At 45.4% G+C, this 15,731-nt stretch overlaps 1 protein-coding gene across 1 annotated transcript in view; it reads left to right on the top strand.

The window, feature by feature from the left end:
• MDGA1 (MAM domain containing glycosylphosphatidylinositol anchor 1) overlaps window positions 1-15,731 on the top strand; it is a 95,934-nt gene that overhangs the window by 70,151 nt on the left and 10,052 nt on the right. The window contains exons 7-13 of the mRNA XM_043999325.1: window positions 3,855-4,184; window positions 6,702-6,998; window positions 9,275-9,553; window positions 11,767-11,918; window positions 13,962-14,139; window positions 14,673-14,696; window positions 15,573-15,725. Of these exons, the coding sequence (XP_043855260.1) occupies window positions 3,855-4,184; window positions 6,702-6,998; window positions 9,275-9,553; window positions 11,767-11,918; window positions 13,962-14,139; window positions 14,673-14,696; window positions 15,573-15,725 (1,413 nt within the window). The remainder of the gene's footprint in view (window positions 1-3,854; window positions 4,185-6,701; window positions 6,999-9,274; window positions 9,554-11,766; window positions 11,919-13,961; window positions 14,140-14,672; window positions 14,697-15,572; window positions 15,726-15,731) is intronic.

Genomic DNA, 15,731 nt, shown 5'->3' with positions numbered 1-15,731 from the left:
AGGGAGGAAACCCAGAGGAAAAATATGATGGGAGAGCATACAGTCCCTGCCCTCGGGGTGGGGGGAGGGGACTCCCTGTCTGATGGGGACATACAGCCCATGTCCTCAGGGAGCTCCCAGGCTGATAGGGACATCCTCAGGGGGTTCCCAGTGTGATCGGAGTCTCTATCTCTGACTACAAGGAGCTCTCAGCAGGTCAGAGGAGGAAAGAAAATAATCCCAGGCAAGAAGGAAACCTGCCTTCGCAGTCATGCCTTTGGCCTAGTCAAAGTTTCCCCTTCCTCCCTTTCTCTGTTTTTCTAGAAAGTATCTTGTTTGGGGTGGGGGCAGGACCTTCATAAAGATTCTTCTTAGTGTCCATGATACTGAGGTTGGGCTTCTCAAAACAGGACATTCCTATTGGGGGACGCCTTGTGGTACAGTGGAAAGAGCACTTTTTCTGGAGTTAGAGGACCTGAGTTCAAATTTTGCTTTTGATGCTATCTGTGTGACCTTGGATGAATCACTTAACCTCTCTGGGCCTCAGTTTCCTCAATAGTAAAAATGATCATGTTGGCCTAGATGGCTCTTTGGGGTACCTTTTAGCTCTGGTGATCCTATGGATTGAGGAATAGAAGGTAAAAAAGAACTGACAGGAGGCAGTGTGGGGTAGTAGAAAGGGCTTTGGTTGGGCTTGAACCCTAAATCTGCTACTCCTTAATTGGGTAAGTTTAGAGAAGTCCGGACCTTAGTTTTTCTGATGCTTATTACTTGTATGACCTTGAGTAAATGATTTAATGATATCAGCTAGCATTTATATAGCCTTTTAAGGTTTGCATACATATTATCACATTTGATCCTTACAGCAATTCTGACAGGTAGGTGCTGTTATTATAATCATTTTCATTTTACAGATGAGGAAACTGAGGTTAAGTGACTTGCCCAGGGTCACACAGATTGTGTGTCTCTTTGAACCCAGGTCTTGTCTCTAGGTCCACTGATCTTACCTACTATGTCATCTAGCACAGAAACTGGGTCTCAATTTCTTCATCTGTAAAGTAGACTAGATGGTCTCTGAGGCCTCTCTATCTATGACCTATAAAATAAAGGAGTTGATTTCTAAGGTTCTTTTTTAGCTCAGAGTTCAGTGTTCCTTTGAACAGAGAACCAACAATGTTCAGAATTTGGGAATCTTATCCTAAGCTAGCTTCCCTGTCTAACTATCTTTGCTCCCATCTAAATGGTCTTAGTGTGGCCAACTCTCATGCTCCCTGATTCTCATGTCCTTTCCCTGATTTTGTCTCCACTCTCTCAGTTTCTTGCTCTTAAAAATTTGACTCCCTTTCCATGCTCCTTGTCTTCTCATCAGTAGCATTTAAAGATGTCTTTTAAAAATCAACAACTTCCCCCGCCCCAGTCCTTGCAGCTATCTATCTGCAATTTGAATAGCTCTCAGTTGTATTGATTCCTACCACCCCCAGACTTCTATGGAAACCTCCTTTATCAATGCAGGTCAACATCTTCTTTACAATTTATTGTCTGAGAAAGATACCTAGAGGCAGATGTGTCAAACTCAGCCCAATATAGCCTGTTGTTGTTTGTCCTTCATTGCTTTTTTTTTTTGAAGAGGACCAATGACACCACAGGGTTAAGTCTTGACTTGTGTGTGAATTGGATTTAAGTGAGCCAGAGTTGAACAAAGCCTCAAAGCTTCAAGTGCTGCTGACATCCAATTAAAATGTAATTGAGGGGGGGGCAGCTAGGTGGCGCAGTGGATAAAGCACTGGCCCTAGATTCAGGAGTACCTGAGTTCAAATCTGACCTCAGACACTTGACACTTACTAGCTGTGTGACCCTGGGCAAGTCACTTAACCCCAATTGCCTGAAAGAAAAGAAAAAAAAAGAAAAAAATTTTAAAATTTAATTGAGAAATATTTAATGAAATAAACATACAACATATTGTACAGTTGTGTCAGACTCTTTGTGAAACCCCGTGGACCATACCATGTTGATATTGTCTGTGGAGTTTTCTTGGCAAAGGTACTGGAGTGGTTTGCCATTTCCTTCTATTAAAGCAGAGCAGGGCGGCTAGGTGGCACAGTGGATAAAGCACTGGCCTTGGATTTAGGAAGACCTGAGTTCAAATCTGGCCTCAGACACTTGACACTAGCTGTGTGACCCAGGGCAAGTCACTTAACCCTCATTGCTACACAAAAAAACAACAACAACAAAAAACCCCAAACAAACAAACAAAAAAAGTAAACAGAGATTAAGTGACTTGCCCAGGTCCATACAGCTAGTAAGTTCCTGAAGCTGGATTTGAACTGAGGTCTTCCTGATTCCAGACCAAGTGTGCTATCCACTGAACCATCTAGCTGCCCCACAATAGTACTTAGATAATGTTAATTTGTGCCTTTTCTAAGTCAATATGCAGCCACAGGGATCTGTTTCTATTTGAGTTGGACATCACTGAACTAGAAGTTGTGTCTTGCCCAGAATTCTACAGCCAGGTATGTGCCAGAGGTAACACTTGAACCCACTCCTTCCTGACTCAAAGGCCAACTCTCTAACCACTACTGTAATACTGCCTCTCATGAGAGTATATAACTCTATTAAAATAAAATAAAACATTAGAACGAACTGATGTGAGGAAAGTACTTTGTAAACTTAAATCATCATATAAATGGGTAATTATTATTACTGTAGAGAGAGTAAGATTTAATGAAATACAAATATCAAGATGCTATTAAGCACTCATGGATGTTCCTCGCTAAATTTAATTTTTATCAACAATTGCATAATCTAATCTTAATTTTCCCTTCTCTGCTTTAAAGACAGATCTTTTACTTTTCCTCTCATTTGCAGCACCTTGGGTTTGGGACTTGAGGATAGCTTCCTGGCACTTGGTAGCAGATTGCTGCCAGTCTCTCTTCTGCAGCCAGTTTGAACTAAGAGGATCCTGATAGCAAAAGCTTTCTCCTTCTATTAGATGGGGATCAGCTCTAATCAGCTACACAGTCCCTCCCTGTCTCTAAAGAAACTGGCCTTTTCAGGATCAGAAACAGAAAGGGTGATCACAGCTAGGAACATGCTACATTTCCCCATGACTTCCCTGTGATTGTGTATTTTCAATTGGAAGAGTTCTTTTTTTTTTTTCTCCACCTGGCTCATTTCTCTTTCTCTTTGAAGCCTGGGTTGGTTTAAAATCTTAATTTACATCAAATACTTGAGGTCATCCATTAACAACTCTAAGAAGACTCCCAGCATCCTTCAAACATACTTTTAATGTTTTAAAGAGGCAGATCCTTTTGTTTCAGAGAGGATTTTTTTTTAAGCAGAACAGTTTTCAAAAAGAGTTATGGAGTAGTTTCTGTACAAGGAGGCAGTCATTGTATCATAGAGATAGACTTGGAAGAGACCTCAGAGGTCATATATTCCAACCCCCTCATTGTTACAGTTAAGGAAACTGAGGCCCAGCATAGAGAGATTTGCCTAAGCTCACACAGACAGTAAGCATTATAAGTGGGATTTGAACACAGGTCCTTGAAGCCTGGAACTGTTTCTCCACAGTGTAACACTATCCAGGAGCTAGATTCCTTGTCTGATATATATATATATATATATATATATATATACACACACACACACACACACATCTATAATCCCTTTCTTCAGTGAGTTTACATTCTGATAGGAGAGATGCAACCTCTGTATTCAGATAGCTTTTGGTCTATTACGAGAGACCTAGTACCTGCCCTCCAAGGAGAGCCCAGAGTATGATGGATACAGTCCTTACTTACAGGATCTCTGGCTTCTGGGGAAGTGCAATCTCTGTCATTTTTTTTCCCCCATGCACACCTCTATTATCTTTATAGCAATGAAGAACGCCACCTTCCAAATCACGCCGGATGTGATTAAGGAGAGCGAGAGTATTCAGCTGGGTCAGGACCTGAAGCTCTCATGCCATGTGGATGCTGTGCCTCAGGAGAAGGTGTCGTACCAGTGGTACAAGAATGGCAAGCTTGCCCGGGTATCTGACCGATTACTGGTGACTCGAAATGACCCTGAACTGCCTGCTGTCACCAGTAGCTTGGAGCTCATTGACTTGCGCTTCAGTGACTACGGAACCTACCTCTGTGTCGCCTCCTTTCAGGGTGCCCCTGTGCCAGACCTCAGTGTTGAGGTCAACATCTCTTCTGAGACAGGTTAGCATCCTTCAGGAAGTGCCAGCAGGTGAAATAGGAGGTACCAAGGGGGAGGGAGGATGAGGAAAGAGCTTATCCAAGGGAAGGAAGGAGGAGAGGGTGACTCTGGGGGAAATGAAGGGTTTATTCAGAGGAAAGGAGGATGGGGAATTACCTTGAGGAAAGAAAATTGGAGTACAACATAGTGAAAGGGAGGAGTAAGGGTCATGGAAGAAAGGAAGGTCATCCTAGAGAAAGGAGAATGAGGGATCACTCAAGGGAAGAGCGTGAGGGAGGGGGAAATCATCTAAATCCCCAGTCTTGACCAGATCTGCCTATCCTGAGCCTGGGTAAAGACATTTCCCTATCAGTCTCTCCATAGGCATCATCTGATTCCTCTCAAATTCAAGGTGTGTGTGGGTGTGTGTGTGTGTATGTGTGTTGGGGAGAGGAAGAGGATAATGGAAACTCCTATTTCCCACTCTAATCCAAATCAATTTCCTCAAGGAAAAGAATTATGATAGGGTTTGAGTTCTAATTCTACTACTTCTTTGTGTGACCTTGGACAAATCATTTTACCTCATAGATTTAGGGCTGGAAGGGAACTTAGAAGTCATTTGGTCCAACCTCTTGTTTACAAATGGAGAAACTGAGGCTCAGGGTGTTTTTGTAATTTTTATAAGATCACATAGGTATTAATATAGAAAACTCCTATAGCAATACCTATGTGATCTTTTTTTTTTTTTTTGGCGGGGCAATGAGGGTTAAGTGACTTGCCCAGGGTCACACAGCTAGTAAGTGTGTCTGAGGACACATTTGAACTCAGGTCCTCCTGAATCCAGGACCAGTGCTTTATCCACTGCATCACCTATGCATCTTATGCGATCTTTTTTTTGTTTGTTTGTTTTTTTTAGTGAGGCAATTGGGGTTAAATGACTTGCCCAGGATCACACAGCTAGTAAGTGTTAAGTGTCTGAGGCCGGATTTGAACTCAGGTACTCCTGAATCCAGGGCCGGTGCTTTATCCACTGCGCCACCTAGCTGCCCCCCATCTTATGCGATCTTAATAAAGATTACTCCCTCTTTGGGAAATTTCCTCTAACCATGAAGATTAACACCTATTTTATTTATTGTTTTAGAGGGTTATTTAGAGCACAGGAAAAGTTAAGTGACTTGCACAGGGTCCTACAACACCAGGTATGTGTCAGAAATAGCACTTGCAGCCAGGTCTTCCTGGCCCAAAGACCAACTCTCTAATAACCACCAGAAATGGAACCCAGGTCTTCTGACTCCAAATCCAACTTTCTTTCCAATGCAACACAATATCTCCCTCTGAGTCTCAATTTCTTGCTCTTTAAAATGAAGGGGTTGGTTTACACAAAGGGGTCTAAATTCTTTAATCCGGTGAATATTTTAGCCTATGGAAAAGATAGAGATAGGGACTGAAGTCTGTGATTTCACTGATATAGGGAACTCCCAGGTGAAGAACCTCCCTCTATTAATGCAGTTGGGTACCTTCTCTGCAACTTAGAGTCTCAGAGAGTTGTCTAGAAAGACGTTTGAGATGTTAAATGACTTGCCCAGGGTCACGTAGCAGATATGTCAGGGGTAGGACTCAAACCTATGTCTTTCTGCCTTCAAGGTCAGCTCTCTACCCACTATGCTGCATTGCCTCTTAGTAAGGATGAACATAGAACAAACCTACACCTAAGAAGAGATGCTTGTATTCTGCTATAGTCAGGGATGGTTTCTTGGTTGAGATAGGACTTGATCTGGGCCTTGAGACATAGGCAAGATTTGGATAGGTGGGAAGCATATTCCAGGTAGGACACTATTATTGAGGAAAATAAGAAAATGAGAAAATTTAGTTTGGTGGAATGGATAGTGCACTGGGCTTGGAGTCAGAAAGACATAAATTTGAATACTGCCTTAGGCACTAACTCGCTATGCAACCCAGGCCAAGTGACAAAATCTCTCAGCTTCAGTTTCCCCATCTGTAAAATGGGAAGAATACAGTGATTCCTTCCAAATCGTGACTTTCCTCATCTCAATTTTGATACATCACAGATTGGCTAAGAAATTAAATGGCATTTTTTAGGGAGTTTTACGGAAACCACAGATTACATGAGAAGACCAGCAGACTATACAGAAAAAGTTTAGAAACTCAGAAATGCATTATATATATACACATATACATATATGTATAATATATGTGTATGTATACACACATATATAGTATTGTATAATATCAACATTTTTAATACTATAATAATTCCGACTTCTCTGGTATATGAAAGGAGGGCCAAAATTTTTTGACATGGATTTCCCACCTCAGTGGCTAAGGGATAACTGTAATAACAATGACAATAACAACACCTTTTTCACACGGTTATTGTGAAAATCAATTGAGATTATGTAAAGCACTTTGAAAATCCTAAAGCACTGTGTAAATGTTAGCAGAGGATATCTTTGGAAATAATGGAAAGGGAGGCTGAGGTGGGAAGTTCTCCCTCTGATCCTCCTCATCCATCTTTGCAGTGCCCCCCACAATCAGCGTCCCCAAGGGCAGGTCGGTGGTGATGGTTCGTGAGGGGTCCTCTGTGGAACTACAGTGTGAAGTTCGGGGGAAGCCCAGGCCTCCTGTGCTGTGGTCCCGAATGGACAAGGAAGCTGGCCTGCTGCCCTCTGGAGCTACGGTGGAGGAGACACCAGATGGGAAGCTACGAGTGGAGCGAGTGAGCCGGGAGATGAGTGGGACCTACCGCTGTCAGACGGCTCGGTACAATGGCTTCAATGTCAGGTCCCGGGAGGCGCAGGTGCAGCTCAATGTGCAGTGTGAGTGTCTCCTGGAAGCATCTTTAAGACACTCACTGAACATACCCTCAAGGTCCCCCACCCCAGACTCTCATACCCAACAATATGGCTCAACTTTCTTGCCAGGATATGATGCTGTCAACCTTCCTCACTCCTAGAACTCCACTCCCAACACCTCCCCTCCACTTTTCAGCCAACGATTGTTTGACAAAGTACAGGTATTCCCACTATCTGTAGTCCAACCCCAACACCCTGAGACATCCCAGCCCTGATACTCCCAAGTCCATATGCCTCTATTCCCAATCAATCAATCAATCAATCAATCAATCGAGCTTAGCACAGTGCCTGGAACACAGTAATGGCTTAATAAAAGTTTGCTAATTGACTACCAAGCATCTACTGTGTGCCAAGCATTGAATACAAAGATAATGGTCAGATAGTTCCTGCCATCAAGGACTTCATAGCCCAAGATGTCTTGAAAACATCATCTCCTCAATCTAAAATCCTCATGCACACCTGAAATTCTTAGGAAACTAAGCATGGATCCTGGGGCAGAGCTATGGGAAGAGGTCCCCTACGCAGGGGAAATGGTTGGAAAGGAGTGTGTATATCCCTAGAGGTTTGTCAGTGAGTCAAGACTATCAACTACTGTGTGGGAAGCCTTATCCTGAGTTCTAGGAGGGTGTTGATGAATGTGAATGAAGAGAGGTGTGAGGTGTGTGCATTTAAGCATATGTGTGCATGTGAGCATCTGTGTGTGCTATTTGGTAATTGGGCCAAATCTTTTTTTTTTTTGCAGGGCAATGGGGGTTAAGTGACTTGCCCAGGGTCACACAGCTAGTAAGTGTCAAGTGTCTGAGGCCGGATTTGAACCCGGGTACTCCTGAATCCAGGGCCGGTGCTTTATCCACTGCGCCACCTAGCTGCCCCTGGCCAAATCTTTTAAGAAAATCTAACAGGAATAAATGTAAATTCTTGTGCTTGGGCTCAAAAAATAACCTTCACAATTACAAAATTAAGGAGGTTTGATGAGTGAACAGTTCATTTGAAAAAAGAGAGAGATCTGGGTTTTTGACAAAGGTCAATAAGAGTCAACAGCATCACATGGCTTCCCAAAAAAACTGCTGTAATTTTACACTGTGTTAAGAGGAACAGTGTACAGAACAAGAGAGGCAACAAGTCCTGATGTACTCTGCCCAGGTCAACCCACATCTGAAGTATTTCATCCATTTCAGGGTACCTCTTAGGACAGACAGAAATAAACTAGAGAGAATCCAAAAGAGGACAACCAGCATGGTGAAAGACCTTGAACTCATGCCATATTAATGTTGACTGAAGAAAACGGGGCTGGTTAGCTTGCATAAGAGAAGACTTGTGGGCTAACAGTTGCATTTTTAGTATATGAAAGATTGTTTTGTGGATTACTTCTTATCTCTGCTTTGGGGTCTGAGGGTAGAATTAAGCAAAGAAAAATTGAATGTTACAGAAAGGCAGTTTTAGGCACCATGAATGGAAAAACTTCCATAAAATTGGAGCTAACTGTGATGTTTAAAAGAGAGTAATATTCTCACGTAACCAACCCAAGAGATAGTGGATTCTTTCTGACTAGCTATCTTGTTGTTGTCTTTATTTTCATTTCATTTTATTTTTATTCTGAACTCAACAAACACCAAATAAATTGAACACTTCCATATGCATAGTGGAACAGAAGGAGAGGAGTGTACAAACCAGAAACTCCATTGAGTACAGATACTTTTTCTTTTAAAAGTACTGTAGCAATCAAGTCACCCTCTAACCTGTTATCTTCAAGAGAAGGCTGCATGACTCCTTGCTAGGGATGTCACAATATTGAGGTACAGCTTGGACTAGATGGACTTCAAGGTTTTTTTTTTTCCCCTCCGGCTGCCAGGTTCTAGAATTCTGAGGGTGTTTGTTCTGCTGCGTTGATGTTTACTGAAAGGTTTTCTATTTGTGTCCGTTTACTTCCGCATCTGTGTGTATCTCTTCTTGCTGATGGTTTATGTGTGTGGGTGTATATCCGTGTATCCATATACGTGCATTTGTGTCTATGAGCGCCTGAGTGCCCGTTCCTATGCCATGGATATATATAGGCTGTCACTTTCCCTCAGAACGCCCCAGATTATACTCTTCTTGTAGCCACGGCGTGTCCTCCTAGAGGAAGCCTCAACCCCTATCCTATGTCAGTCCCCTCTAGTCTACTGGCTTGGGAAGAGGGAGGAGCAGGGAAGAACTCCTGCTGACCCCACGGTGTACCCTCCTACCCGGTCTCCTCCTAGTTCCTCCAGTGGTGGAACCGACGAGCCAGGACGTGCGCCAGGCCCTGGGCCGACCTGTACTGCTCCGCTGCACCTTGCTTCGAGGTAGCCCCCTGCGCATCGCCTCGGCTGTGTGGCGTTTCAACGGGCACCTCCTGCCCACGCCGCCCGCTCCCCCCAACGAAGCGCCAGACCACGCGGAGCTGCGCCTTGATCCCCTCACCCGCGACAGCAGCGGCAGCTATGAGTGCACCATCTCTAACGACGTGGGCGCCGCCTCCTGCCTCTTCCAGGTTTCCGGTGAGTGGCCCTCACCTGTCCCTCTTCCTCCTGTCCGGTTCGCCCTTCTCTCACCCTGGGCTGTCTCTTCCTGGCAAAGGGCTGGCCCCAGGCCTGCTCCCTAGAGCCCAGTCGCTCCCCCTCAGCCAAGGGCTTCACCTCTGAACGCCGTCTCATCTCTGCCCGGTCCCTCTGTCTAAGCCCAGTTCTTACATCTCGGGCATGATCCCCATGTCTCAAACTTCTCTCCTGCCACTCACTCCATATTGACCTTTCCGGTTTAGTCTCAGTCACGCTCCACTAAGTGCTCCTTTGCTCATCTCAGCCCCTCCCCCTCCATCAGCCCCTTCCTCCCGGTGCCTCGGACTTGCTGGCCAGAGGAGGAGGGTCCAGTGCCCATCTCCGGTCACTTCCCCTACCCCTCCTTTTTTATTTCTCTACATGGAAGCCCTCCTCCTGCTGCAGGTCAAATATCGAGGGTTTGAGCTCCAGACCTGAGCAGCCAAAGTACCTTCTGGCAGGTTATTCTCCACAATATAATGTGGACGCTTCACTGGTCTATCAGTCAACACATGCTTTAGCTTGTACTAAGTATTACTTCGTAATAAAGGACACTTTATTCACGAAATCTCTCTAGTCCCCTCCGGTGTCCCCCAGTTATCTCTCTTCTCCTCGCAATATGCCCCAGCCCCTTCCCTAGTATCTCCAGTCTCCTCCCTCTTCCCCTATGTGCCCCAGCCCCTCCCCAGTACACCCAGACCTTTTCCTCTCCTGTCCTTCCCCCTTCCCTTCAGTGTCCTCCCGTTCTAACTTCTCAGCCCCAGCCGAGTGCCCTCCAGTTCCCTCCCCTATCTTGTAGTTGTCTTCCCTCTTCCTTCTTCCCTCATGTCTCTCTCTGGGTCCCTCCCCTCTCCCTGCAGTGAATCCAGCCTTCCTCTTTTCCCCAATTGCCCCCAGCACCTCCGTTCTCCCCAGTGTTCCTCCATCTCTATCCCTCGGTGTTCCCTCATAGCCCTTTCCCTTCTCTCCAGTCAGTGTTCCTTCATCTCTATCCCGTTCCTCGGTGTAAGGTAACCCTATCCTTCCTAGTGTTACCTCCTCCCTATTCCTCTAGCCTCTAGCCTCTAGCCTCCAGCCTCTCCTAGCTCTCCTACATTATCTCCACAGCCCCTTTCCCTCTCCCTCCTTGTTCCCACAGTTCCCTTCCTTTTTCACCTAAATTTCCCTTTTCTCTCTCCCCTCTCTTCCTGTAACCCTGAGCCCTATTTCTTTTCTTCTCAACCTTCTGACCCAATCCCCAGCAAGCCAGGTTGGGATGGTTGGGTGCTGTCTCTGGGCTGCTGGCCTGGGCTTCAACAGAAGTGGGGACTTATGGATGGGTGGGTTGGGGGAAGCATAGAGGGACTGGGGAGGGAGGGAAATGATATCCTTGGGGTTGTAAGAATTGAGAATTACAGGGTTTGGTGGGGGCACCCCAGATTCCTCCTTATATATTCCATTCAAGGAGATTCAATGCATCATAATGACATCATGCCCGAATGGCATTAAACTCTGTGGAAAGGCACCCAGTGTGTCCACTCCCACACCTCCAGCCTCTCAGCCTCTCCCTGGACTCCCTTGTCTGGTCATCACCTCTAGCAGTTGTGGGAATATTCTCCTTCCCCCTTCCCCACCCCACCCCTTCCAGGGTATCCAACACCCTGAGTGGTTGAGGAACTGGGGCCTCAGGTCACCTTCCTCATCCCTTCCCCTCCTTCCCCTTCACCAGCCAGAGGGCCCCTGTGACATTTCCCGCCTCCCTTCCCTCTCCCCTCTTCTCCCTATACTCCTCCCTATCTCCTTTACTCCCTTTCTGTCTCTCTCTCCCTCCCTCTTTCCATTCCCTGTTTCTACCTAATATCCCATCTCTGTTTCCCCATAATTCTCCTCTTTCATTTCTGTCTTCCTTATTCTTCCTCCTTCTCTTGATTCCTCTTAACCATTTCCCCTTCTACCCCCTTGATTCCCCTTACTATATCCTTTCCTTCCTTGCTTCCTTGCATCCCTCTGCAACTATCCCCTATCTTCCTTCTTTGTCTCCCCAACTATCTTCTCTCTTCATTCTGTATCCCCAACTATCCCCTCTCTTCCCTCTCTGTCTCACCCCAAACTCCTCCCTTTCCTCCTCTGTCTCTACCCTGTCCTTCTCTGTCCCCCATGGCCCCAAACCCCCTTCCACACACCCACCCTCTCAGCCAAAGCCTACAGCCCGGAGTTTTACTACGACACCCCCAACCCCACCCGCAGCCACAAGCTGTCCAAGAACTACTCCTACGTGCTTCAGTGGACGCAGAAGGAGCCGGACGCCGTGGATCCTGTCCTCAGCTACCGGCTGGACGTCCGCCAGGTGGGCTGGAGACATACAGGCTAGAAGAGGAGGAGGCAAGGGGTGTAATGAGGATGGGAAAGAATGTCCTTGTCCCCACAAGGATATGGGACTGGGGAATGGAACTAACTCTCCCCAGAATCCTCATTAAGAAGTTGGGAGTGTCCCACCTCTGACACATACTGGCTTGTGTGACCCTAGGCAAGTCACTTAATCTTGCAATGTGCCCAGGAAACTCTTTAGGGCTTATGTTCATAGGATAACAGATTTAGAGTGGGTCCAACACTTTCATTCACAGATGAAGAAACTGAGGCTTAAGGAGAAGTTACTTGCCCAAGGTAATATTGATATTATCAGAGTTAGGATGTGAACCTAGGTCTTCCTAGATGCTATACATTACATGACACTACATTGCCTCTCCAGTTACAGATGGAGTGCTCATCTCCATCTGTATGAGGAGTTTTCTTATTGGAAGTTTTCTACACCAATAACATCACAAGGCCCATCCTAATGTTTTTTTTTTTTTGGTGAGGCAATTGGGGTTAAGTGACTTGCCTAGGGTCACACAGCTAGTAATTGTTAAGTGTCTGCAGTTGGATTTGAACTCAGGTCCTCCTGAAATCAGGGTTGATGCTCTATCCACTGTACCAGCTATCTGCCTCCATCCTAATTTTTTTAAAAGAGGTTGAGTGAGGAGGGTGTCCAATGATTCTTGGGGTGTTGAAGGATGTCCAAGTTTATGGGATTGGGCATGTGGGGAGGGATGGGAAAGGCTGACCAAAAAGCAGTGGGATAAACCTACAAGTGTCTCCTGAGGTTGGCATCTGCCCTTTCAGAGTCAGGAAGACAGCACAAGCTCTGGGGACCCTGGTATATGTTTCATTCCACCCCACACTCCCTCAGTTGTGACTAATAGAAATGGTACTCCCTGGCCTGTTCTGATCATTAATCTAAGAACTTGGAAAGACCAGTGATGTGTGTATGTGAGAGTACAGCAGCTTTCCCCACAAGGCAAAGAGCTTATGGACATAAAATCATTTTTCTTCCCTCCCTCTTCCCATTCTACTATGTTAGTGAAATGTTTGTTTTATTTCTCAAGTTCAGAATAAAATAAATATTTGTTTAAAAAGAGATTTTTTTAAAAGAGAGAATGGAGAGCCTGTCTTTGAGATTTTGGTGACATGGGCTCAGACCCACTAAGCTCTCTCCCCTGTTATCCATAATGGATAAGACACTGGACGTGGAGTCAGGAAGAACTGGGTTCAAGTCCTACTTCAGACATTTACTAGTTGTGTGACTCTGGGCAAGTCACTTAACTTCTCCATGCCTCAGTCTCTTCATCCATAAAATGAGGATACAGGACTTGGTGGTCTCTAAGGTCCCTTCCAGCCCTAGATCTATTATCTTATCTCTTGGGTTTAGGATTACAAGAGAATCAAAATCAGGTAAGAAGGTGAATATTTTATATTTGTTTAAAACTGGGTGTATCCACTGTCTCATTAGTTCTTGTGACAGTCCAGTGAAGTTGACTGAATTGGGGTTTATTATCCCCTTTGGATGGAGGAGGAAATGGAGTCCCAAAGACGGGAAGTGTTTTGCCTAAAGTCACACAGCTTGTTCATGGTAGAGCTTGGATTCAAACTCAAGTCTCAAGATTTCCAATTCAAGGCTCCTTTTCCCCCCATGGTTAATAACAGCCAGGCTCAGTGGGTTCTGCAGTTTTAGCTTTTGTTTTATTTTATTTCATTTCATTTTCTATGAGAGCTAATTTCTCCATGCTTTTAATTCACTTTAATTTTTATTATGAATTTATAATAAGCACTTTCATATTGAATTTGTAATATGAATGCATATATCATATGAATCTAAAATAAACCATAAACATTTCAACATACAAAGACGAACAAAAATAAGGATAGTATATGAAACCATGGGCTCTCTCCCTTATACCATAGCATTGAGGGCATCCTTGGAAAATGGGGGCCAATGTGGGTGGTGGGAAGGAAGGGGTGAAGGGGCTCAAGAGCCCATAATTGATGGGGATCTCAATGCTTATGTCCCCAGCTAAGCCTTCGGACGTCTGTAACGAAGCCAATCCCAGTTCGCCACGTGGAGAAGGGGCAGTTGCTTGAATACATACTGACTGACCTGAAGGTGCCCCATAGCTATGAGGTCCGCCTCACACCCATCACCACCTTTGGGGCTGGAGACATGGCTGCCCGCATTATCCGATACATGGAGCGTAGGTGGCTGGGGGACTGAGCATGGGGGAAAGGGGGTAGGAGGAAATCCCCTTCTTTTGTCCCAAAGCACTGCTTCCCCTCAGCTTTATGGAAGGCTGGGGGCTACCCATTTCCCCTTCCCTGTTTGGAGATTGTCACAGCTCCCATTGGAGAATCCCTTTCTCCCCAGAGTTGCATCTTCCCAGCGTCCTCCCCAGGGCAGACCCTTCCCAAACCTGTTTCCAGGCTGCTTGACTCTGGGAACAGGAATAGAATCAGGCTAGCTCTGCAGTCCAGATACATACAATGTTTGAACCATTGCAAGTGTGTGGATTTGCATAATGTTTTGAATCTCATTTGATTAGCATGCTATTTATTTCTTGTCAAAATGTACTGAAACTCTCCCAGTCCTGCCCTGCCTCTCCTCTGGCACTTGTTCTAGCCCAACCTTGTGTTTAGCTTCTAAGTGCCCCATTACCCTCCCCCCCTCCATCTTTACAACACCAACACTAACCCAAGGCTCTAACTTTGTGTTTTTGCTTTGTTTTCTCAGCAACCAACTCTCCAAACCTATCAGGTGAGGGGCCTTCCATTCCCTTTCACAAGAGCACATTTCTGACATCTCCCTGGTGATGTGGTGGTAGTGGTGGTGGTAGTGAAAATCTCCCAGGTCAGGATGGCATTGGACCCAAGCTTGCATTAGAGGCAGGAAAATTTGCCTGGGAAGAGAAGAATCGGTTTTCCTCTTTTTCTCCAAGGCCTCAAAGAAGGGGTTACAGTTGGGTGAAGAGAAGAAGGGATATCCAGAAAGCAGTTTGGAAGAAGAGACCCAGGGGACTAAGATTAGAATTGAGCACTACTTTATTAAACAGTATATTTGGGGGGGGAAATGAGGCAATTGGGGTTAAATGACTTGCCCAGGGTCACACAGCTAGTTAAGTGTTAAGTGTCTGAGGCCAGATTTCAACTCAGGTCCTCCTGACTCCAGGGCTGGTGCTCTATCCACTGTGCCACCTAGCTATCCCAAGCACCACTTTATTAATAGGAGATTTTCATCACTTCCTACATTGGCATTGGGCCCTATCATTTAATGCTATGGTTTTATGTTTGTACTACCTTTCTCTGCCATTGAGTTGGGGTCTCTCTTTATCCCTGCCTCTGAGTGTCCCTTTCCCTGTCCTCCTGAGCTGGCAAGAGAATAGCTGACTCAATTTCCTTTAGGTATGTGGTCCCATTTCCTTCAGGTGCCATTGCCTGGGGTTTTTTTTAGCCCTAAAATGTAGAAGCATTAATTTGCATGCTTTCTTCTTAGCTATGGGTCAAATAGGACTTGAGAGTAGGTGATTGGATTAGGAAGTGAGAAGGGGTAATGGCAGTAGCTGATCTTCCTCTCCAGTTTCTCTCCTCCCCTTCCGCATACATCTTCCCTCTCTTTTCTGACTCTTTCCCCTAGATAATACCTGCCATTTTGAAGATGAGAAGATCTGTGGCTACACTCAGGATCGGGCAGACAACTTTGACTGGACTCGACAGAATGCCCTCACCCAGAACCCCAAACGCTCCCCCAACACTGGCCCCCCCACTGATATAAGTGGGACTCCAGAGGGTGAGT

The sequence above is a fragment of the Dromiciops gliroides genome, chromosome 4 (assembly GCF_019393635.1).
Source record: "Dromiciops gliroides isolate mDroGli1 chromosome 4, mDroGli1.pri, whole genome shotgun sequence".
NCBI lineage: Eukaryota > Metazoa > Chordata > Mammalia > Microbiotheria > Microbiotheriidae > Dromiciops > Dromiciops gliroides.
This window is presented reverse-complemented; position numbering and strand designations above follow the sequence as displayed.